Source organism: Acromyrmex echinatior, chromosome 12 (genome assembly GCF_024713525.1).
Source record: "Acromyrmex echinatior isolate Ae372 chromosome 12, ASM2471352v2, whole genome shotgun sequence".
Lineage (NCBI taxonomy): Eukaryota > Metazoa > Arthropoda > Insecta > Hymenoptera > Formicidae > Acromyrmex > Acromyrmex echinatior.
In genome coordinates this window covers 1023772-1050335 of record NC_141863.1, presented here as the reverse complement: position 1 = coordinate 1050335, position 26564 = coordinate 1023772, and the positions used below count along the sequence as shown (strand labels likewise).

At 35.9% G+C, this 26564-nt stretch overlaps 1 protein-coding gene across 2 annotated transcripts; it reads left to right on the top strand.

Moving 5' to 3' along the window:
- The first annotated feature begins 4487 nt into the window (after positions 1-4487).
- On the top strand, positions 4488-26004 carry LOC105152042 (uncharacterized). 2 transcript variants are annotated; one of them, XM_087411633.1, is made up of 4 exons: positions 4488-4669; positions 24369-24472; positions 24609-24737; positions 24888-26004. In XM_087411633.1, exons 2-4 carry the CDS (start codon positions 24415-24417, stop codon positions 25190-25192), a joined length of 492 nt encoding a protein of 163 aa, XP_087267759.1. In that variant the 5' UTR covers positions 4488-4669; positions 24369-24414; the 3' UTR covers positions 25193-26004. The 2 variants fall into 2 exon arrangements, with proteins under 2 accessions (XP_087267759.1, XP_011064369.1); XM_011066067.2 differs by having other exon boundaries at positions 4489-4669; positions 24369-24737.
- The last annotated feature ends 560 nt before the right edge of the window (positions 26005-26564 follow it).

Below are 26564 nucleotides of genomic sequence, written 5' to 3'. Positions count from 1 at the left end.
TCTTAATGCCATTATAAAAGAAAGCGTAGAAACAAAAGATGAAAATGTTACAGTTAAAAATATTGAACTGCAGCCTCTTTGTCAAATCAATTAAAACCTTTTGTTTCATACTTTGAATGTCTCTCTCTACTCTTCATCGATTAATATATATCATTCATTATAACTATTCATTTGAAATCCAAAAAAAGTTTTAGTTGTTTTCGTCAAGATTAAACATATTCTAGATGATTCGAGAAATCGAATAAAACCAGTCTTACATGGTACACACTACATGATCATAATAGCGAATTTTGAATAGCTGTCAAGGGACTTATTTTACAAAGTTGTGCATATGGAACTTTTTAAGGATCCTAAAGCCTTCTACTTTATCGATTAAATCATGTAATTTTTGTATAACAAATACTTTTTTCTCTTTCACCGATTCGAAAATCCTTTTCTAGGATTAAAGTATATGCATTAATACGTGTCTGAAAAGTGGAGTCTATGCCTAGAACGATCAAAAATTTCAAAATTGATATATTCTTTACCATTTCTTAATGAAACATGACGCTTCAGCTGTCAAGTCGTAACAACATTTGAAATGAATACTTTGCAACTGTACGTACGAAATAGTGGTTCCCAGTAGTTTACACGAACAAATAATGTCGAGTTCTTAGAATTAAACTTAGATGACGTTTTATCGCGACGAATTTGTTATACGAAAATTGACACGAATGTACGACTGCGTGTATCATAGGTTACGTGAGATATTGATGTGGTAGTATAAAAACATCGATGCGCGGTGCACGGCGTGATCTCTGGTGACTTCGTCGATATTCGAGCTTCGCTTTAGGATCTCCTTAATCCTTTTTTCATGTTCTACAATCCTAGTTAAGTCTTAATGCTGTTCGGTGCCCAAACTGGGCATAGTCCTTTTAAACGCATTTTGAATGTCTATTCTTCATATACATGGTGGTCTACCTAAAATGTCACAAGTAATCTTTAAAAGTATGCATCACATAAATGAAAAATGTATTTAGATAAAAGTCTTTTTATCTAAATACATTTTTAAAAAGTTTTGTGTCTTCAAGGGGGACATAAAATGGAATCATTGATTTGACCTTGACGTTATAAAAGTTAGCAAGATTACTTTGAATTTTTTAAATAGAACATTCCATTTTTATTACATATTTTTCAAGCATATCTCGAAAGCTTTTCGAAATACAATAAAATATTTTTTCATAAGGAACTTTTCGAATTATAAAGTTTGAAAGTTGTAGAATCGCCGGCGTTACTCAAGGTGCCTAAACAACGGCTGAAATCTTTTGAATGCTATTTAAAGTCAAACTCTTAATAACATTTGTTACAATCATGATCCTGAACAACATTCAAGAGATTTTAATATATATCGTTTTTTAAACATCTTGGGTAATGCTAATGCCGGCGATACTGTAATTTTCAAATTTTGTAACTCAATAAATTCTTCATAAACAAATATTTTATCATAATTTTGAAAAGCTTTCGATATGTGCTACAATTGCTACAAGAATATGCAATGTAAAAAATGGAATGTTCCATTTAAAAAATTCAAAGTAATCTTGCCTTAACCTTGATAACACAACCCATCACCCGAGGTCAAACCAATGATTTTATCTTATCCCCCTCACAAAGTCACAAAATTGTTATCTGAATGCATTTTTCATTGACGCACACTTTCAGAGATAATAGTTTATATAATACCTTACATGGACCACCCTGTATATAAAAATATAAGGAAAGATAAAACTTGTTACTAAGTCGATGTAGAATCATACATCTTGGATTAAGTTGTGTTCCACATTTTCCTAAATTTTAAATAATTTATTAATAAACTGGATATTAATTTTCTTTTGTGATACTGTTTTACTTTATATTTAGTATAATATGATTACCATATCAGAGAAAATGAATGAAACAGACATACACGAAATATTTTCACTATACACACATATATGTCATTAAAACATAAATGAGGACTTATAAAGTAGCAGAGGATTCTATACTATATGTATAATTAATCGGTTTATGTTAATGTTATTTGATATTTGCAGCACGTGCATATTATTCACAGACGTAATAGACATAAATTGTATATTCCTTGCTATTAGCTTCGTTAGAAAGAGAATGCATGAGTATCTCTTTTCAACTCATGATTTGAGAGAGAAAGAGAGGGGAGGGAGAGGGAGAGGGGGAGAGAGAGAGAGAGAGAGAGAGAGAGAGAAAGAGAGAGAACGATACAAATCAACTTATTGCTTTATTTTTTCTAAACAGATAATGACAACTTCATAGGAATGTGTGATCTACAGTCTATAGGCCGGTATTCATAATCAGTTCTTATATTCGTATATTAAGTACAGTCTGAAAATATCATAAGCCAATTATACAGCCGTATTAACATCTTAAGACATTACTTAAGATAATCTTAAAAAAAAACCGAATAAAAAATATAAGCCTATATCACCTATATTACATTTATAGTATCATTTGTTTTACGCATAAACACAAACTTTGAGCATTCCAATAAAGAATTAAAAAGAGAGAAGTAACCTGGTGCATGTAGCTTTTCCTTTTTTTAAAATAGAAATGATAAGGTTAAATCACCTATCACTTATTCTATTATCTTTGTTAGATTAGTATTTTTCGGTTCTTATTGTAAGTCGTCTTAAGTAATATCTTAAGATGCTAATATGGCTCTATAATTGGTTATTTATCTTAAGACTATACTTAAAAGACAATTTTAAACATAAGAACCGACTTATGAATACCGGCCTTAGAGCATATATATTTAAGCTATCTTCTCACTCAAAATGAATTGAAGAGAACTACTGATGTACTTCAACATTTTCTTTCTAACGGAGTACAGATGCAGAAATGCTATTTTAAGATAGCAAACACGTAGTCTATGTATATATCTGTTACGTCTGTGATTTTACGCAATTTTCTTGTATCTCACACATGAAGACTTTGAATATATACAGGGTCGAAATTCTCTTACTTCGCCCGTGGATGTGGTATTTTTGATCGACGAAAAAGATGAGAGTACAAAATGATGATCTTTTTTTATTTTTTTATTTATTTTGTGTTTTTTGTTACCATCCCCTTTTTTACAATTGCGAATTGCGTCATTCTGTCTAATAATTAGTAAGGGATCATTTATATGCCCTTGTATTATTTGGTCGTAATCGTATGCTAGTAATTTGTAAGAATTGATTAATCACATTCGAGTATTTCCCTCTCATTCAATTGTAAGAGCGAACCGCTGGACTGTGATCAGTTAAATCTTATAGATAACGACATACGGCACACAGTTACGACCAGTAGGTATAAATGATCTCTGAAAGTTGAATCTAAGCTATGCGAGCAGTTGTACTGCCATCACAAATATCGTTTGACTTAAAAAGTTCACAGTTCATTTTTAATCCAATTCTTGGATTCCTTTGGTGTGAATTTCCATTAAGGTACTTGATACTTCTAAGATACTTCCACTAAGATAAATTTTGGGTATGGAGTGTTCCATAATTCTACACTATAGTTACCTGACCTGGATATATAAAAGCGATGTTTCTCATTAGAAAAAACAATAAACCGAATATTAACGTAAAATTGAAGTTGGAGTGTTAAGAGAAAGGCAAAATTCATTTTTAATATCATTCATAAATTTAATTGCTCAATAAATTCGTGTATTTCGCATATTGACATATTATAGTTACTAAGAATCCATTCAATATACTTTAATATTTACTGAGTAAAATATTAATCCTAAAAAAAATTATAACAATCGATTCTAAAACTATATTTATATTTTTATTTATTGTCGAGTTATCGTTATTTATTTGCAATTCTTATATTACATTCTTTTTTATTAAAAAAATATATTTAAAATATATTTAATATATTAAATATATTTTGAATATATTTTACCGAATTAATAATGTAATAAAAATTTCTAGCCACTATAAATATATTTTAACAATATATTTTAACAATTGATGTAATAAAAATCTAGCCACATTTTCCCATGTTATTATACTTTATTTTTCTTTTGTATTGTTCTATTTTATGTTATTAAGTTTTATATCAGTTTCATATACGTTTCTGATCTGAAGTATAAGCATCACAGATATATTATTAATAATAATTATATATAAATGTCAAAGTCTACTTTTTTAAAAATAATATTTATGATAAGTAAATACATTTAAAATTTAAATTTCGCTTTAATTTATAGAAGATTAGTTGTTTTTATAAAATTAATTTTTTTCTTGAACTATTTCTCTCTCTCTCTCTCTCTCTCTCTCTCTCTCTCTCTCTTTGTCTCTCTGTCTCTCTCTCTCTCTCTCTCTTTCTTTCTCTTTCTCTTTTATACGTCATATGATCGCATGCGCAGAATGAAAAAACGAGTTAATATAGAATGTATAACAGCATTTTCGTTCTACGCATGTGCTGTTAAAAGGAGAATTGAGGGGAGATTATAAAATGAGTGATTGTATAATATAGATTCTTAATTTGCATCATACATTCATCACGATTGTTCTCACTGAGAAGATGTTCTAGAAGATCCTACACCACAAAACAATATCTTTCGTTTGGAAAATGCTTATCGCACTTTTTGCTTTTGCACTTGTGACAACATATGTTACAGCAGAAATACGTGAGTAAATAAATATTTATCATATACTTATTTGTATTATATGTATAATTTAAAATATATCATTTGTTAGATTATCACATGTCACTGCGTAATGTTAAATTGCTTGTTAAGTTGGCTGCAACAGTCAATTTTTGATTGATTAGTCAAAATCCTATATTGACGTTGCGGATAAGTTAACACAACCAAAAATTGGTTGTTGCAGCCAATTAAAAATTCTATGCTATATTTTACCATTTAATTTGCTGTAGCAGCCAATCTTTTCTTTTAGTGTATGCGTGATTGTATGTAAATGAATGAAATATATAATATTAAAATTTTTAAGCATTAAGTAACCTGTGTTAAAATATTTTATTGAGTTGTTGATTTATAAAGTTCATAAAATATTGGTTTTACATCATATGTCTTAGTTTAATTAAAAGTATTACATTAAATTATTCAAGATCTGATACTGCTATGTAACATAATTTTTCAAATTAAAAATAAACAATCTATACGATACCAATAAGAGTCACAGTCTGATGAAGGTGCCAACGTTAAAATCTATATCATTAATCGATTGTGTGGAATCTTCTTTATTTTGCAGTTCCAATTGATTCAATAGAATGCATTTTGACTGTTTTTAACTCATTTTACATAGGTTACAGTTTACATTGGAAAATGAGGGAAGATAATTAATTTTTTAGTTGTGACTATTATTAAGAATAAAGATTACTTAGAATTTGACTGGTCACAAACCTAGTTTCTCAGGACGGTACTTGAATTTTTTTATTTGCACATCCTATATTACAGAAAAAAACAGTAGTATTTGGAATGATTGAGATAGAGCTATTTTATTATCTGAATCAAAATTTTATCAAAAAAAATTAGATTAGTAATCAACACTTTCGCAAGGAATGATTACCCAATGGAATTCATTTTTCATCATTTCTACAAGATTAAAATTTTTATTATATCTTCTAGACGTGTTCCTGTTGAACAAGATTCCATGTCCAATAATGACAATTCGGAAAATATAGAAAGAACTTCTTAGTTTTTAATTCCTTACACAAATATCACGTCAGATAAATTTCTAAAAATTTGTAAAAAAGAAAACCTGAAACCAGCATTTTACAGTAATAACAAACTCAATAGATTCATTAAGGCCCAGAAGGATATCCTCCCAAAGAATCAGAATAAAAATGTAATATACAAATTAACATGCAAAGATTATGACGCGTCTTACGTAGAACAAACTGGTAGAAAAATTGAAGTAGAATTACTTGGAGTAGAATTACTTTAGAATTACTGAACACCGTAATCACATCAATTGGAATATCAATTCACAATCGGTTATTATGAATCACAGAATTGAATTGAATCTTGAGTTTGATTGGGAGAATGTCCAAATTTTGGATCAGGAGAGATCTTTAAATAAACGTCTAATCTTTGAAAAAGCGCACATTCTCATGCAAAAAAATGGATTGAATTTATGGTCTGACACTGAAGAATTACATCATGCATATATGACGATATACATGCTAAATGAATTGATGACCAATTAAATCACTTCATAAAGAATTTATTGTATTTTTCACGTCTTGTGCACATATAATTTATGACTTTACGTTTATATTTGGAATATTATAATGTTAGTTAGGACTTAATTGTTTTGTTTTGCGGTGTGCAATTAAAAACTGTTCGTTAAACGCGTTTGACTCCCGGAGAGGAAGATTACAAATAGTGAATATGTATAAAACTGAGATAACTTATTCAATAATTTATTATAAATCTCCAAAGCTTCATGGAATTGTTAAACTTTCTGTTGGAGGTGAGTTACTTGGAATTGGTTTTTTTTTATTGACTCAATTTTAATTTTATATGGTCAAATCAGGATCCACTTTCAGTTGGGAACCTGTTAGTGACTCACATGTGACGAAATGTCACAGGTGATTCAATGATTTAGGATTAGAAATATGTGTTGCTAAAGAAGACTCCAAAGAGAGTTGAAACGTTAATAAAATAAAGAAGATTCTACATAATCGATTAATGATATAGAGTTTAATCGTTGGCACCAGCCTGTGACTCTTATTAGCCTTGTATAGATTGTTTATTTTTAAGATTTAGAGTCTGTAAAATTTGATATAATTTTTCAAATTTTTAATAATGTTTAATAATTTATTATAATAATATTCTTGAGACTTTCACGGGTGCTTTCTATATAAAGATTATGCGTTTCCCGGGTTTCCTTCGTGTCCAGATCCATTCTTGGAATGTCAACGTTTCATGAACCTTGCAGTCCACTTTATCAGGGCGAGGAGCAGCCTGATACTACTAATAAATTATAATTTATTATAATAGTAGTAATATGAGTAGTATAATAATAATAGTAAAAAGAGTATTTATTTTTCTTCAAAGAGCAAAAGAAATATGCTTGTTTTCATTTACCTTGTATTCATTATTAATAGTATTACTTCGTATTAAGCAATAAGTTATTGCCGCAATAATTATATATTTCAATAAAAGTTAATAATTATGTTGAAACAAGAAATTTATGGTAACGCATTAATATAGATTAAATCCTTTTTTCATGCGAATATTTTGTTACTTACTATTTTATCTCTTATTTAGAATAACAAGTTTTTGTGTAAAATGATGATTTAATCTTATTTTTCTTATAAATACTAATTAAAATATATGTTATAGCAGTAGAGAATTATACATATAAATCAAACAATTAGGAAAGAAGCCTATTCGGTCGCGACTAAATCTTAGTGTTTAATAATATTTTTACACGTCAAATACATTTTTCCGTTCTTTAAACTGTGCTGATTACTGAACTGGATTTGCAATGAAATGGACTGAAATAATAATCTCACAAATTAAATTATTAGTTTTAATGCATATTTTATTATTTTTCTTGAAGTATAAGTAATTATGATTTATAACAGATTAAATTTTTTAATTTTATTTTAAATTATAACAATTAGTTTATTTTATTATAGTTTATAATTGACCTATACATGTTAAAATTAAAATAGAAAACCAATTGAGCAATGATAAACAATATTAGCTGAGTTGTAGGAATTAATAGAGCAGCTGAGATATACATGTAAATCATAAATAATTACAGCTTTGAGTAAACTAAATATTTCCTTCATAACGGTAACAATCGCTTATAATTCTGATATTATTGGAATTTTAAAGACGTTATGTATTTATATTACATTAAACATTACATTTTGATAATGCAAAAATTTTACATTAAAATTTATCATAAGCGCATGTGACAACTAGCTTCATAGCTGAGGCATTCCATGTTAAACCGAAAGATCTCAAAATTTTTTCGCGAAACGCGTATTTCATATTTTTCTTAGTAGAATATCAACAAATTTAAAAAAAAAATGACGATGTTTCAAAAATACTCGGTTTGACATGGAATGCCTCAGCTGTGGAGCAACTTATTATTACAATTAATAGAATAACCTATCATTTGTAATAAATAAATATTAATTGTAATAAATAAATATATATAAAAACGTTCCGTTAATTACAAATACCGTAATCAATGCAGGCTTTTAATTAATTTTTATTTAAAATTAAAATTATTTATATTTATAAACAAATGACGTTTTTATTAAAACTTTTAAATTTGTATGTAAAGATATAACAAAATAATAATTTACGAATTTTCCAAAATTTTTTAATAATACAAATAAAAAGTAGCACCTACGACGCTAGATGTTTTAAACGAGTCAATATATTTAAAGTTATCATGTAATAGCACAGTAAACGCTAGTCAAAAAAGATGGTAAAATAATTTTCCAATCGCTTATGGTATGAGTAAATTGAGGTCCAAAAAATTGAAATTAAACATTATTAAATCGCTTATGGACTATTTTCGATTACGTCTAGGATTCCTTATTACAGAAGCAAAGTGCGACTTTGTGTAAATACGGAATTTCCAGATTCTATTTAAAATTAAGAAAGAAAATATGTTTTCAATAATAACTATAAGTATATTGATTTTCGTTTAAAACATCTAGCGTCGTGGCTGTATGCTTCTTTTTGTTTATATTTTGTATCTTTAAGCTACCTTCAAACAGTTCAAATTTTTAAATAATATTTTTTAAATGATATTTCTGATGTTATTTTATTCCTTCTCCTAGAAAGTATTTATCTTTTACTATTCTTATGCATATAATACATTTACATAAAGAATAATAGACAGAAATGATTAAGTAATTTTTTTTTGCAACAATGCAATAATGTATCTAGAATATAATATATATAATTAAAATTTTGAAAGTAATTATGTTTAATCTTAAATCTACAGTAAGTTTTGATTAAATAGTCTATAACGGAGTCTTCCAAATGATTCAAGTGATCGAGTCCCCACCAAAGTTTCAATGGTAAGCTTGTCCTTCTCAATGTTATCCTCTCCAATGCTATCTTTCCTCCCGCCACATGCGTTCAGAACCGTCGCAAACAAGTATGCAAATTATGTGCTGAAAAGCACATTAACAAAGAGGGGCGTCAAATCAAAATTTATAAAAATTAATTTTTTATTTCTAATCAATTATGTATGCTCGCTTATGTCAGATTTTATTTCTTTTAAAACGAATACTATATTTAGAAAAAATAAATTCGAATACTATATTTAGAAAAAATAAAACGAATACTATATTTAGAAAAAATAAAAAAATAAAAAAAATAAATCAATTTAGAAAAAATAAAATGTCATAAAATGATGAAATCATTGATGATATGAAATCTGACTTGTTTATTTCCCGATGTTACCAGAATCAGTGTCCGATATTAAAATTGCTTAAAATGCTTATAAAAATGTTTGTTATATTTTTGTAATTGTTTCTAAGATTTTAATAGTTATTATGTACAATAACTTCATTAATTTGCTGTTAACATTATTATGCATCAATAACTTCATTAATTTGCTGTTTACATTATTATGCATTAAATACAAATTATGTTAAAATAAAAACTCTTTGCAATTAATATTCCACTCTCTGCTGTGCCCAGAGCCAACAATGTGGCGGGTATTGACTTCTTTTTTTTTATTGTCTTTGTTGTGCGAGAGCGAACCAGAGCGAGAGCGATGATCGTGAAATTTTTAAAGTTATGCGGCGTTTGTCTTACTGTCTTTCTCGCTAGTTTAAATCCGGCTCGGAGGACCAGAAAATGTGCGAGAGCGCACCGCGCGGAAAGATTCGAGTGAGAGAACGGCACAAGGTTGATATGATGCACGACAGTAAAATCAACTCAGTTTCTTTGTAATTTAACAAAAGAATTTCTTTAATGTATTCAGTTACAAGTCAAAAGATATAATTAATTAAAGATCAGATTAACAGAATATTAAATGCGGTCACCTTTTCCAAATTGAGTTTGGAATCGCGGTGATGAAAAATCTCGGCGATTTTTCTCGGCACTTCTCGAAAGATTCGATTTATAGCGATTTCACTAAACGGTTAGCACGGCGATTTTACGAAGCGAGATTATGACTCTAAGAACTCTAAGAACTTTTTGGAAGTAAGAAGGAGGACGGCGAGATCGAAGCATTTATTGCTTTCGGCCTGAGCTTTCCCTTTTGGGAAAAATCCAATAAAAATTTGCCACAATCGTAATTATTACGTGGCATTAGGTGTACAAAATTGATTGGCGCTTTGGATTCTTTTCTAGCGACGTTCAACGTAACAGTCATGCGCGACAGAAAATCCGTGCGTGGGATTGGTGACAGCGCGTGACGTATTCGTCGGAGTGCGGCGCTCGCGTGCGCGAATTGAATTGTTCTAGAACCTTCGATTGTCCGTTGCCGGTAACGACAACTTGTTTGCGTGTAACGAATTGTTTTTAAAAAGAACAAAGAACGACGAATTTGATGATTTTAACGAGGATTAAAATCATGTTTGAGATGAAATCACGAGCTCAATTTGTGCATGCGTTCAATGACAATTAATGTCGGTCGACTTAAAGAATTCTTGCTTTTCTTTCGAATTACCGATCTCGAACATCCCGCCCGCCTCGTCATCTCCGTGACGACATGTGTATAAGGTTACGTATAGAGATTACCAAAAAAAACCGTAAACGCGAAAACACAACAAGCGATAGAATACAATGAATTCGTGGAAGAACTTGAACCGTAAACGAGAGTTATATGACAAATAACATTGAAAGAATGATTCACGAAAATACGCGCGATTAATTCAAGCTCTTCTTTACATTTGTCGCATTAGCGTGCGAGATAAACGCGTTAGCCTCTTCTGGCAATAAAACTAATTTGACCAAAGGACGAGTTAATTCGGATGAGGCGGTTTTGACTGTGACCACCCGCACTACGCCGTCGTCTCCAGGATGTAGCTGCGTGATTCGCGCCAAAGGCCACTTATTTGGCGGCGAGAGCTCGGAGCGAATGATGCATAGCGATCCAAGGCGTGGTGGCAAAGCGTCCTTGGTCCATTTCGGTCTGGTAGCCAGAGTGTGTAAGTACTCGCGTGACCATCTCTGCCAGAAGTGGTCTCGCATTCGCTGAATAAGTTGCCACCTGGAAAGCAAATTCTCCTGTTCGTCCGACAAGGACGGCTCAGGAATGGCCAGCAGTGGTGCCCCGATGAGCAGGTGACCTGGTGTCAGAGCCGTGAGGTCGTCGGAGTCGTCTGAGAGTGCATGCATGGGCCTTGAGTTCAGGCGTGCCTCCACTTGTGCGAGCAGGGTGCTCATTTCCTCGAAGGTGAGCCTGGTTTCGCCGATGGTTCGGCGCAGGTGATACTTAGCCGATTTCACGGCCGCCTCCCAGAGTCCACCAAAATGAGGTGCCGAAGGAGGATTGAAATGCCAATGGATCCCCTCCGATATAGCTACGTGTGCGATCTTTCGTCCTTCTGCCGAGGAGGCTCGAAGCATCTCTCGAAGTTGCCGGTCGGCGCCCAAAAAATTGGTGCCGCAATCAGAGTATATGTCCGAACACAGTCCTCGGCGAGATGTGAATCGACGGAGAGCAGCCAGGAAGGCGTCGGTGGTGTAAGCTGAAACAGCCTCGAGATGAACGGCTTTGGAGCTAAAACAAATAAATACGGCGATGAACGCTTTGTGAGCGCTGTGCCCACGCCCTTTGCTCGTCCTGATGAAGATAGGCCCGGCGTAGTCGATGCCCACGTGAAGAAATGGTCGTGCGGGAGTCACTCTTCCTGGAGGAAGGTTTCCCATCTTTGGTTGTGGAGTGGCAGCCCTCCACCGTGTGCATGTCACGCACTGATGCAGCCATCGCTTGACCACTGCTTGGACTTGTGGAATCCAGCGGGAGACGTGACCTCGCATCCAGTGGAGCGTGACCTTGGAATCGGACCACAAGATCACTGGCGTTGCAACTAGTTTTAGCACAGAGCGCGTGTGCACGAGTACACTTGACAGTACGGTGGCGGCACAGAGTTCAAGTCGCGGGAGCGAGACCAGTTTCATCGGCGCGACCTTGCTTTTGGCTGTCAATAATAGAGTCTTCGTTTGGTTGTTTGCGGTGATGCGGAGATACTTCACAGCGGCGTAACCTCTTTCGGATGCGTCTGCGAAGTCGTGCAATTCGAATTGAGAGCTCGTGTCGCCGGTGCCGAGCCAGCGGCTGACTCTGAGCTTCTCAAGCAGTGGAAGTTCTTCCCAGAGCCGCTTCCACTTTCCAGCGATGGTTGACGGCAATGGTGTGTCCCACTCTAGCTGCTGCAGCCAGGCCGACTGCATGAGAATTTTTGCTTGAATGGTCACTGGAGCCAGCCATCCGAGCGGGTCGAAGAATCGAGCGGTCTCCGACAGCAGACTTCTCCTGGTGAACGCGACGACGGTGCGAGGAGGAACAGAGAAGGCGAATTCGTCCCTGGTTGGATACCAGCGCAATCCCATTGAGTGGTTCTCTAGTTCCCACGACCTCGAGTCTCTGGTGAGACTGTACTCAGACGGAATGTCGCGAAGAAGCTCTTGGCAGTTGGCGGCCCACTTTCGGAGAGAGAACCCGCCCGCCATGCAGAGGTTGCGGAGCTTTACTTGGAGAGCGATAGCGTTGTCCTTTTCATGCGCTCCGGTTGCGACATCGTCGACGCAGCAGTCGTGTCGTAACGGATCTGCGCCTCGAGGGAAACGTGGTCCATCGTCATCGGCGAGTTGACCATCGGCGTGATCGGCGGTTGAGCGGTGCACAAGGTCGGCTGACTCATGATCTGAGGTGCACTGAAGCGAGTGGCGCTGTGCTGAGTTGGTTACTTGGTCGCAACCTCCCGATAAGATCCAGCCGAGCTGTGTCTTTTGAGCGATAGGCGCTTGGGGGCCTCCCTTGCGGAGATCACCCTGGAGAATGATTGAGCATACCTCCGCTCCAAAAGGTAGCTCAATCGAGTCGTTCGCTGCGTAGTCCGGATCAGCCAATTGGAGCCCCTTTAGATGTGGCCCCTCCATTCTGATCCTGGCGTGAGAGCCGTGGTGAAGCGAAAGACGTGGCGGAATAAAGGCTCCGACTTTGAAGTCGGTCCCTGTGGTTAACGAGGTCACCTTGAGAGTCACCTTTCCCCTGCTGGGCCCGGAGCTTTTGCCGTTTGATGCCGATGACTTCGATTGCGGATCGAGAGCGTGGCAAGCGTAGGCGCTGGACCAGAGCCTCGGAGATCAGAGAAGTTTCCGAACCTTGGTCGATGAGCCCGCGTGTGGTATGCTGATTGCCGTGACGATCAGCGACGGAAACTCGCGCAGTTGCGAGCAAGGTAGCCTTGTGGTCGGTGTCGCGGCGCACCGCCGACAGTGAGCTGACCTCGTGAGGTTTCGATGAAACGTACGTGTCGTGTTTTTTTTTTTTTTTTTTTTTTTTTTTTCTTTCTTGAATTCTTCACACCCCATCACGTGGTGCTTACCCTTGCATAGGACGCATTGGAAAGACTCGGTGTGTTTCTTGACGTGATGCGACTTGGCGGATCGCGACGGGTTGTCGGAGACCTTGAGCGATTTTGCTTTGAGAGTTAGCGTTCTCCCTGTGACAAAGTCCAGCAACGTGTTATGGTTTGGCAAGTCCGTGGAATTGCTCACAAACGATCGGATTTTTAAGCGTGGCAGCGCCGACCTGGTAAAACAATCGGGTCCCGACTCACTTGGAGGAGCCGCACTTGATTTCTCAGCCCCGAGCCTTATCCGGTAATCGTCCAGCAGACTGTGCTGCTGCACGTACGTGTTTTCGGCGGAATCGACAAATTGAGACGTATAGTACTCACTCTGTTTGAAGGCTTCCTTGTAATGTGCTCGAATAAGCTTGTGTTGCTTTTCGAATTCCGCCCACATTTTGTCGAGAAGCGTCAAGCGGACTTCGACAGCGTCGAGGGTGATGTTGGCTGTCTCCATTTTCTTTAAATTGGTCACTGACCTGGCCATGCGACTATGGATGTCCCTCTGGGCGGTCAGCAAGACGGCTATTTCGTCACTCATGATTTCACTTGCGAATTTTTCTCTCTCTGATTTTCTTGATGATGCGCGCACTGGACGCGATGCACTCGACACTGCGGATGCCGGCGAGAATCCGGCTCGAAGGACCAAAAAATGTGCGAGAGCGAACCAGAGCGAGAGCGATGATCGTGAAATTTTTAAAGTGATGCGGCGTTTGTCTTACTGTCTTTCTCGCTAGTTTAAATCCGGCTCGAAGGACCAGAAAATGTGCGAGAGCGCACCGCGCGGAAAGATTCGAGTGAGAGAACGGCACAAGGTTGATATGATGCACGACAGTAAAATCAACTCAGTTTCTTTGTAATTTAACAAAAGAATTTCTTTAATGTATTCAGTTACAAGTCAAAAGATATAATTAATTAAAGATCAGATTAACAGAATATTAAATGCGGTCACCTTTTCCAAATTGAGTTTGGAATCGCGGTGATGAAAAATCTCGGCGATTTTTCTCGGCACTTCTCGAAAGATTCGATTTATAGCGATTTCACTAAACGGTTAGCACGGCGATTTTACGAAGCGAGATTATGACTCTAAGAACTCTAAGAACTTTTTGGAAGTAAGAAGGAGGACGGCGAGATCGAAGCATTTATTGCTTTCGGCCTGAGCTTTCCCTTTTGGGAAAAATCCAATAAAAATTTGCCACAATCGTAATTATTACGTGGCATTAGGTGTACAAAATTGATTGGCGCTTTGGATTCTTTTCTAGCGACGTTCAACGTAACAGTCATGCGCGACAGAAAATCCGTGCGTGGGATTGGTGACAGCGCGTGACGTATTCGTCGGAGCGCGGCGCTCGCGTGCGCGAATTGAATTGTTCTAGAACCTTCGATTGTCCGTTGCCGGTCTTTTTAAAAACAATTCGTTACACGCAAACAAGTTGTCGTTACCGACGTTAAAATCGAGGATTAAAATCATGTTTGAGATGAAATCACGAGCTCAATTTGTGCATGCGTTCAATGACAATTAATGTCGGTCGACTGAAAGAATTCTTGCTTTTCTTTCGAATTACCGATCTCGAACATCGTCCTTTATCTTTTCTTTTGTCTTTTCCTTTTTTCGAATTTTTTATTTTTTATTGTAAATTATAACTTTTATGAATTATTTATTTTACTTTATTATTTTACTTTTTTATTTATTTACTTTTATTGTCTGTTATTAACATTCGATTATAAAAGTATTACAAATTACAGATTACATAATTACAAAATATAAATTTGTAACATGTAAATTATTGTAATAGAATGGCTCAATTAGAATAAATCAATATAAATAATAAAAAGGGTTGTATGAGCCAGTACTCTTGCAATGCATTATAATATAATATATTGATTCCTTTCGTTGCATGCAATAGAACTAATGTTAATAAATCTTCATGAATTGAGAAATCACATTAATCCGAACAAATATTGATAGTTGACTTATGTCTGAATTATCAGTGCTCTCGTCTAAGCAAAGGGAATAGTATTTACATATGTCGCTAATAAATTTTTTAATTTATCCTTGAGGACATTACCGATAACATTGATTCTTCGTGAAACTGTGATGATAAATGTACGGTATTAAAAGATTCTGCAGTTTCATGAAAATTAAAAGCTTTTTCTATGGCTCCTTTTTTTTATAAGATTTCCTGTAAAAAAACTTTTCTTTTCACGAGCTATAAGTAAAGCAACGGTAAAAGAAGCAGTAAAGATAGTATTGATAAAAGGGTATTTTTGACATGCTTTTGCAATAAATTTGCATGTTTAAGTTTTAATTCTCGTAATAAATCTGATTTTTCTTCATTATCGTAAGTTTTATACTTTATTTTATGACAACTTTTATAATGTCTCTTAGTATAATATGTTTTCGCGTTTGATAAAATTTTTAAACATATAGGCATTGCGGTTGGCCACTGTCATTAAGAGTAAAAAAATTATTTTCCAATTTTATTTGCTGCAACTGTAAATTTTTTAATCTTTTCGTCATTTTTAAAATTAAATTAAAATATAACTAATAATATATAAAAATTGAATAAGTTCTAAAGAACAAATCTCAAATAAGTGAGGTAATATTATAAGTTAGTACAGAATGTCTGAGTGTAAAATTTCTTCATAAGTTTATATCACTCTGTATCGATCCTGGCTTTGGATCCTCTTCAGTGTACCACTGAGATAATAATTTCTTGATCTTGTGTGCCAATAATTTAATTTTAATAAATTTGTTAAAGGTTGTTATATGTCGCAAAAAAAGAAGATAAAATAAGAAGTACAAAGGATAAAATTAATAAAATGTCTTCGTATATATGTAGACTACTTTGTTGAGGAGGGATCGCGACGCAGGGAATGCTTGAACTGTTCCTTTTCGAATCAAGCACGCGGAAGATGAACATGCTGTTGGTAAAAGCGCCATCTGTGGTCGGTGATAGCGTATCGTTAAAGCGATTTCCCAATACTTCCCCTCGATACGCGATCGAACCAAAAGAGAAACTATTACTCATGTTTCGCCGAGGCCGATCAGACTCGGCACTTGTGCTTAGGTCTCGGTAAACCTTTCGTTAGGACGTCTGCAGCCATTTCTTCTGTTGAGACGTGACGCAGCTGAAAGGATTCGTTATTTATAGCTTCACGAACAAAATGGTGTCGTATGTCGATATGCTTTGTTCTAGCGTGAAAGACCGCTTTCTCGGCTAGTTTCAGTGCTCCTTGATTGTCACTGAAAACGATGACCTCTGGCGGGTCCTCTGAATTGAGAAATTTCAGTAATCCTTTTAAATGAATGGCCTCTTTAGAGGTTTCGGTGAGAGCCATATATTCGGCTTCTGTCGAGGATAAAGCCACTGTCCTTTGCTTCCTCGATTCCCAGGATACAGCACCTCTGTTGTACATGAATATATATCCGGTGTACGACCGTCTGTCTGTGAGGCAGTTTCCCCAGTCAGAATCCGAGAAACCGATGACTGAGCTTCCGCCATATCCATAGGTAATCCCGATGTCCGGTGTCCCTCTCAAGTAACGCAAAACGCGTTTTGTAGCAGTCCAGTATTCTTGCCTGTAGTTGGTTAGGAACTGGCTCAGAAAACTCACGGCAATATCGGGCCTCGTTGCAGTGGCCAAATACATCAAAGCACCCACCAATTCACGGTAGGGCAACTCGGCATACTTCTTCTCCATGGCGCCCTCAGGGCGGGTCAGTTTAACCCCAATGTCCATAGGCGTTGACACAGATTTCGAGTCGACCATCCCGAATTTTTTCAGGACGTCTAAGATGTAACCCTTCTGGCGAATCGAGATACCTCCGTTATCTCGATTGAACTCCAGTCTTATGCAGTATCCAATCTCACCTTGAGCCTTGATGTCGAACTTCTGAGCCAAGAATTGTTTGAGGTTACAGATTTCCTTGATGCTGTCGGAGGCGATCACGATGTCGTCGACATATACGGCAATTAAAAGTGTGATTCCCCTTCGATTTACTCGGAATATGCAAGGATCGGCTTCGGTAGGAATGCCTCCGCACTCCTTGATGGCTTCACTAATTTTATTGTTCCAGCTTCGTGCAGCTTGGCGCAGGCCGTAAAGGGATTTCCTTAGGCGGCACACCATGTCGCTAGTCCTGATCTGATCTAGCATCTTCTTGATCTTATCCTTGATTCCTCTTGATGCCATGCCAGATTGAACCACTCGCTGCATGGTTTCTTCCAGAAATTCCGGTAGCTCCATGAAGATTTCTTCGTCAATATCTCCATTCAAATAGGCCGTCGTCACATCGATCTGATGCATCGACATCTGATGTTTCGCCGCCACCGCGGTTAGAGCACGAATCGAGCTCAAACGTGCTACTGGCGCAAACGTTTCGTGAAAGTCCACTCCTGGCTTTTGGGAGAAACCTTTTGCGACCAATCAAGCTTTGCGGCGTTCAACGACTCCGTTGGCGTCGTACTTATTCCTTAAGACGAACCTGCTTCCAATCACGTCGCGGTCTTTGTTCGAGTTCCTACGTGTCATTTTTGACGATAGAGATCACTTCTTCCGCCATGGCGCGGAACCATTCATCCGCATCAGAGCAATCCATGGCCTGACGTATGGAGATCTCCACCGAGAAGGCGTGTTCCATTTCTTCGCTGGCGATGCGAGCTTCATGATACCTTTTGGGGGGTCTTCCCCTCAGTCCAGTGCGCATTATGGTAGGCCTGCATCGGCCCCTTTTTGCCTGCGAGTCTCTCTGTGCAACGATGTCCCGCTCATTCGCCGCCGATTGCCTGTCTTCGAAGTTTTCCTCTGTCTCGTCTTCTGGTACGGTTTCGTTAATTATTGGTGGGGACGTTAGCTCGATGTCCACTTCATGTGGCCCGTCTATTGGATCGTCGGCCTGCTTCTCACTGAACGTTCCCGGCACAGATTCAATACGGGTAGAATCTTTTGCGTTATTCTCCATGAATCTGACATCTCTGGATATCACGACTTTCTTTTCCTCCGGTAGCCAGACTCTGTAGGCTCTTGACGTATCAGAGTAGCCGATGAATACTCCTTTCGTAGATCGAGGCTCGAGCTTCCCCTTGCCGGGTGTCCTATCCAGGACATAGACTTCGCATCCGAAGTCTCTGAGATGGCCGACGTTCGGTGTGCGTCCTCTCCATTTTTCGTACGGTGTCCTCCCCTTCAGACTACGTGTGGGGCACCGATTTCGCAAATAGTTTGCCGTGGCGATGGCCTCGCCCCAAAATGATGTGGCTAATCCAGATTGCGTCAGAAGGCACCTCGCCATCTCCACTAACGTGCGATTTTTCCTTTCCGCCGTTCCATTCTGTTCCGGGTTGTAGGGTGCAGTGAGTCGCCGCTGAATTCCGTTCGCTTTCAGAAATTCGTAGAACTCCGTATTCACGTATTTCAGACCGTTATCCGTTTGAAGATATTTAATCTTCTTTCCGGTAGAATTTTCGAAGGCCTTGAATTCTACGAAGCAATTGAATCGTCGCTCTTCCTTTTGATCATCCTCACGTGACACCACTTCGAATTGTCGTCTATGAAGGTCACGAAGTACCGGGCCCCGCCGTTCGTTTCCACGCGCATGGGTCCGCAGACGTCTGAATGAATGAGCTCCAACAATTCCGTTTTTCTATTTGAGTTCTTCGGGAAAGGAAGCCTAGTCATTTTTGCTTGGGTGCAGATTTCACATTCGAGCGGTCCATGGAATTTATCCAAGCGCAATCCTCGCACTTTATTCTCGCGATCGCACTTTATTAAGTCTTTCAGATTCAGGTGTCCTAGGCGCCAATGCCATTTCACGATCTCAGAATCCGTTGATATTCCGGTTTGGATCTTGCGGTGCAAAGTCAGTCTACACTCCGGTCGCGCATTTCCCTCGAGATAATAAAGTCCGTCAATACGTTTTGCGACGAATTTCGTATTTCCGTCGTCGTCTATTATAGATGCGGAGTTTCTGTTAAATGTTACACTGAATCCCTTTTCGGTTATTTTACCGACTGAAAGCAGATTTGTGCGCAAGTCGGGGACGTGTAGTGTATCGCTCAGCACCACCATTTGTCTCACGTCCGTCTGAATTCGCTACAATAGTCACGATTCCTTTCGCATTGATCTTTTTAGAGGCATTGCTCGCTAAGTTGAGTTGTCCGTTTTCGCACGCCCTCATCTCGGTGAATTCATGCGCGTCTTTGCAGATGTGCGACGTGCAGCCGCTGTCGAGGCACCATAGTTCATTGCGAGTTGCGGCTAACGCGTGCGTCGACTTATTCTCGCTGCGGTTCGCTACAGTCGCGCCTTCGGCGTCCCTCGGGAAACTTCGGACGCTGTCGCCGAGTGGCCCCGCTCGCGGCGGTCTCCACTCTCCGTCCTCGGCGATCGCTCGGGAAACTTCGCCTTCGGTTATCTCCGCGAGTCTTCGGTGCGTCTCGTGCGCTTCGTCCGTTTCGGGCAGCAATGGCTTCGTCGCGAGCGTCGTAAAGAATCCTATATCTTCGGCCGTTTTGGCTAATTGTCTCGATGCCAGCAGTCGGCCGCCTTGTGCCCAGTTTTTCCGCAACTGTGGCATTTAAGCTTAGACTTTTCCTTGTCCACTTCGTTTTTCGGTGCGGCCTTCTTTTTGTTCTTCCAATTTTTGTTTGCGTAAGGCTTGACCGCCATGGCGTTTTGCATAAGAACGTTGTTGTCCTTTTTTCGAGCGTCGCTCTCTTCAATTATTTTAATTCGTAGTGCTTCCGGTGCAGGTAATTCATCGCGCGACTCGATGGCACATCGGAAGTTTTCATATTGCGATGGTAGGCTGTATAATAACAAAATCGCGAGCAGATCGGGATTTATGATCACTTCCATTTCGGTCAGTTTATCCACTGCGTCGAAGAATGTGCGAATGTGTTCGCGCATGTCTTCCCCGTCCGCCATTTTTTGTAATGCGAGGCACTTCGTTGCCTTTCGAGCGGGACCTTTGGATTGATATATTCTTTCCAACCTCAACCAAATTTCTCGAGATGATGTGCAGCCTTTGATCTGCTTCAATTCGCTCGGGTGAATTGAAAGGATGAGATCCGACATCGCCTTGCTATCGTTGTCGTCCCATTCCGCACGAGCTTGGGCAGATATCCCGTCGTCGTCGGCAACTAGTTCCGTTTTCACGTTCGTTCCATTCACATATTTCCATGCGTTGTTTTTTACCAATATTGCTTGCATCTGCATTTTCCAAGTGTCGTAGTTGTCTTTATTGAGCGTTTTAATGCGGCTCATAGCGGACACGTTCATCGTGAGTGTCGTTTTCTTTTATGACCACTTGATCACCGAGAACCTCTCTCGCTTTTTCACTTTAACACGAACACTTATCGCGAATCTTTGCCTGGGCCCATAACCTGTTGAGGAGGGATCGCGACGCAGAGAATGCTTGAACTGTTCCTTGTCGAATCAAGCACGCGGAAGATGAACGTGCTGTTGATAGAAGCGCCATCTGTGGTCGGCGATAGCGTATCGTTAAAGCGATTTCCCAATATACTTAAAGTCAAATTAATCTGTAAAGAACAATAGAAGTGAAATTACTATAAATGATATTAATAATAAAATGGTCAAAAAATTAAAACTTACAATAGAAAGTTGTCACGACAAGATGTTTTGATCCAGTCAAACGATATGCGAGTTTTTGCGAGCTTGTGACAGAACAACAAAGCTGAAAGTGTGTTCAACATAAATTATAAATGTGCTTAACATAAATTATAAATAGACAAAACGTATAGAAAAAATAATAAGTGACAATATTAAATAAATAAATAAATAAATAAGTAAATAAACGTAAATAGAATATAGAAGTATCTATGAAGTATCTATGAAAATATCAATGTATAATGGGTCTATTGCTTCAGTATCGTTTTTTAAATTTATTTTTTGTTTCTGTTTTTTTATGTGTCTTTTAACGTCTCTTAGTTAAGTTTTTTATTTAAAGTTTTTTCATTATCTAAAATAAAATCTTGACATTGTTCCAATCGAACTTGTGTCCCGAATTTATTCTCTGTTCGGCAATAATAGAACATTGATTAGAGTTTCTATTAATGTATTCGTCAATTCTTCTTCTTAATAGACGTCCAGGTTGGTCTACGTATGAAACTTCACATTTAGATCATTTAATTTTATACTACAATACATTATATTGAAAAAATATGAATAATTTCTCAAGTAACACTTAAAGCTTACTTAAAGCGTTAACATATGCTAAAAAAAGTGCATGTAATCGTTTTTTTAGCGCTTTGCAAGTTACTGTGCTACTTGGCTTGTCTTTCTATATTTTTATAAAAGTATTTAGTTTATTAAGTCCTATATATGCAACTTTATCGTAAATAAAATTTATTAAATTGTTGGCATGCGAGATCAACAAATTATTATCTCAGTGATACACTGAAGAAGACCCAAAGCAAGGGTCGAAATGTATGTATAATATAAAGAAATTTTACACGCGGACATCCTGTATTGATTTATTACCTCATTAAGCTTATTACCTAACTTATTTATAATTCTTAGGATCAATAGATTTCAAACGAAAATAAAATAAGTGATAAATACGGCTTCTTTTGATTTTTTTCTGGATATACGTGTCTATCTTTCGTTGAAATCGCGTTTGACTGCTATACGAAATAATATGCCGCGTCACCGCACTGGTGCACAGCCAGGAATAGAGGGGAAGCATTGGACTCATAGTGGTGGACAAGCACCGGAGCGGGCGAGAGGCAAGGAGATTAAGGACCTGCGAAACGGGACCCGATTTATTGCGTGTGCGCGCGCGCGCGCGCGCGCGTGTGTGTGTGTGTGTGTGTGTGTGCGTGTGTGCGTGTTTTGGAAGGCTTTGGTTATAATATAATAGTAGAGAAATATAATATATTATTAATAATAAATCCTTTTTTCTGACATTATAAAAAATTATTTTGTACTTTAAGAACAAATAAAATAGTGTAAAGGTTATTTTATTTTATAGCATTTTTCATTGGCAGAGCTAGTGCATACTCAGTGCACATTAAAGCCGTTGAATACCATTCTAATCCAATGACGGATTAACGGATAGATAAACAAGGCATTTGTCTATGGCGACAAATTTGAGGGGGCAAAAATAAATAAATTTTTCGAGACTGAAAATTTTCATACAGTTGAGAGAAATTTTTAATTTGTTAATCTAACGTTTTCGCACGAGTTACACTGAGCATATTTTATCAGAATGATATTTTAAATATGTAGTTAAAAATGTATTATTTTTACTTTTCTTGTTAAGGATTATTGAATATTTTTACCAGCTAATGCGGGGACATTTTTTTATCCATTTTCCCTCTTATTAAATTTATAAATTAATAAATAAAACCATCTCGGACGGCTAGATGTTGGTGCCTAGGGGCGGCCAAATGTTTAATCCATCACTGTTCTAATCTAAATGTAAAAGTGAGATATCTCAATTGATAAAATGTTCAATGTATACTTTATCAAGTGACATAATAAAATGTATTGAATATTGCGCAGTTTAATTCATTTCTATATTTTTATTAAATATATATTTTTATGTCGATTTGTGTACAACGGTTTTAAAGTGCATTATGTGCGCACTACTTCTGCCAATGAAAAATGCTATACGTTGCATTATAAAAAGTACTTATTTTGAAATATTTGTTTAAGATTATTGGCGAATAAGTTTCCAATATTTTCAAGAGGTGGCAAGCTTAATACTAAATAACTAGTATATATATAAATATATATATATATAAATATATATATATATATATATATATATATATGAGATTATTCATATTTGAAATAAATGTTTTGTGAAAGATTTAAGAAAAATTGCTAAGATTGATTAAATTTCAAATATTTGGCATTGTATTTTAAATATGAAGAATAAGAATATGTATTTCTGAAACATTGTGCTGTTTTATTTGCACAAAGAAAGAAACACTGCACAGTCTTATAAAAAGTTTTTTTCAATGTGTACGGAAATAATTCTATAAGTGACTGGATTGTTCGCGAATAATTCCGACGTTTTTGTTGTAATGATTTCAACTGTTCTGATTTACATTCTGGACAGTTGATTAAGAATCGCATCATGAAATTATCTGAAAGATCCAAGATCAAAGTTGTGAAGAATGTTGTGTAACATTACCAGTTAAAAATATTTTGAAATAAAAATATTTTATTTTGTCTTTCCAATTTTTGTTTAAAGATTTGTTTTGTCTATACAAAATTTGATTTATAATGATTTTAAGTATTTAAATATTGAATATATAAGTCAATAACTTTTAAACGAATAAGTAAATTTAAATAAACTCTTGTATAAGTATTTGTTTCATTAATATATAAAATTTATGTATATAAATATATGTATATATGTATAATATATGTATATATTACATATGTAAAATACATAAAAATGTATATATATGTAAAATATATGTATACATTACAAACACACACACACACACACACACACACACACACACACACACACACACACACACACACATATATATGCGCGCGGGCGCGTGTGTGTATATATATATATGTATATATATATATATATATATTACACATAAATATATGTATGTATAAAAAAAAGAACAATTTGTAAAATTTTTATTTAATTCGTAATATTTTAAAAATGAGTATTATTGTTCGAACTTATTTTACTACACTTAGAATTTAGTTTAATTTAAGATGTATCATAATTATTATTATTAATATTTTATTTTAATCTAATTTAAAATTAGAAATTAAAGAAAATAAATATTTTACAGCTTCCTACATCCATCCATGTGGCTACAAAGATCCTAATTATGATCAATGCACTATAGACAATATTTACAGATCGATAGATACGATGTGCACAAAGAATTACGATGTAATGTTTTTGAACAACCAATCAATACTCATAGACAAAATAGTTATTTTTGATACAAATAATCTTAAATTATCTCTCGAAGATATAAAAATACTTGGGATTTGTGATAATTTGAATATAAAATATGTGCACGTAGATCCTGACAGACTCCATTATGATGGTGAAATTGTAATTGGAAAATTGAGAATTAATTCTTCGTATGACTTCAACATACGTGTACTGGTGCCTCTTGCTAATAAGGGACTGGTTACCATAAAACTAACAAGTACGTAAAGTATTAATCTTATATATTAAATATTAATCTCTTATTATTATAATTGTATATTAAAATAACATAAAATTTTAATGAAATTCAGCAGAAAAAAAGTTTAATTATGTTTCATTGAAATTAGCAAAACTGTGTTTTTTTTTGCAGATGACACATTATTGAAAATAAATCTGGATCTAAAAGTGGCCACTAAGAATGAGAAAAAAGAGATATATGCTTCGAAAGTAAAGACAAATATTAATGTCGTAGGAATGGAATATATATTTGATGAAAGCGAAAAGGAATTAGTTCATCTGCATCAAGCTATCAAAAATGTCGTAGACAATAATACTGAAGATATTATTAATATTGTTGTAGCAGAAGTAGAAGAGAAAATCTCTCAAATAATTATCGACGCATTTAATACTATTAGCCGTTCCAATTATGAGAAACTATTTGGCAAGAATGCATAAATTGTCTGGTACTTTAGGATTCGTTATTGTAAGATTTCTTATATATTAAAATTGTACTAAAAAAATAGCTGAAATACTTGGAAATTTTGTTACAATACTTTGAAAATCGATGACGTGAAATTTAGTTAACCAAGTGATGATAACATTATTATTATTCATATAGATTGTAACTGCAACAGAGTAATATTTAAATTAAATTTTTGTCATCTCTGGATGGAATAATAGAGACTAATTTTATCTAATTTTCTTTTTTTACTGCATTAGTCTATATTTGTACGTGTTAATGCTGCTGAAGTATCGATAGGCTTAATAATTTCAGATTTGATGATTCTCATTAATTATTATTTGTGGCATATTGCACTGCGTTGTGTTGTGTTCTTGCGTGAGATTCACACGGCTACTTTTATCCAGCTATATAGTGGGCAATTCTTCTCAATTTATTGCCTTGAATTGAGAAGAATTGTTTATCTTATCTGTGGATCAGTAAGACACAATAGAAATAATGGATAGAATATTGGATGTACTGCGATGTCTTTTGTTCTTAGTAATTCATTAAAATTTGCTCTCTGAAAATGACTCAAATTTAAAGTAGCTAATTTGTCGACACTATATATATATGTACAATATATATGTATATACAGTGGTGATGAAAAGTTTCCGGCCAATTCAATTTTCTTCTATTATTCTTACAAATAAATATATTAATAAGTCACATTTTTTATGGAGAAAAGGACGTCAAAACAATATATCAATAATGTAGTATATATTATTTATTAAAGCAATACGACTTTTATTTACAAAAGAAAATAAAATTTACGTGGACAAAAGTTCCCGGCTACTTTTTTAATACTAAAAAATATCTCTTATGTACGGTGACAGTTAATAAAAGGATATCTTAGATTTATGATCGACTTCAGCATTTAGCCATCCCTTTGGCGGCGATAACATTCTCGCAACGCTGAATCAGCTTCTTTAAAAAATCGAACGGTATTTTTGCTCATTCTTCCTATAAATGCTGAAGCAAATCGGCGCGATTTGAATGATTTCGACTCTCAATGCAATGTCCAAGCTCTTCCCATAAATTTTCTATTGGATTAAGGTCTGGTGATTGGGTTGGTCACTTCAGCACTTGATTCTGTTTGACCCCAGTCTTTCACTACCTTCAAGAATGATTTGGGATCATTATCATGCTGAAATATTCATTCTTTTGGTATAAAATTATTTGAATATGGAAGGAGATTATTTCTCAGTACTTTCTTCGGGCTGTTCATTATTCCTTTAATGTGAACCAGTGGACCAAGCCCATTGGCTGAAAATATTCCCCAAACAAATACGCTCCCTCCACCATGCTTGACCGTGGGTATTTGGTATC

Excerpts from the sequence above, each read along its gene's own strand:
- LOC105152042 (XM_011066067.2), top strand. The coding sequence starts at position 4,612 with ATGCTTATCGCACTTTTTGCTTTTGCACTTGTGACAACATATGTTACA. Across the intron at positions 4,670-24,368 it reads ATATGTTACAGCAGAAATAC|CTTCCTACATCCATCCATGT; the intron begins GTGAGTAAATAA and ends AATATTTTACAG. Across the intron at positions 24,738-24,887 it reads GGTTACCATAAAACTAACAA|ATGACACATTATTGAAAATA; the intron begins GTACGTAAAGTA and ends TTTTTTTTGCAG.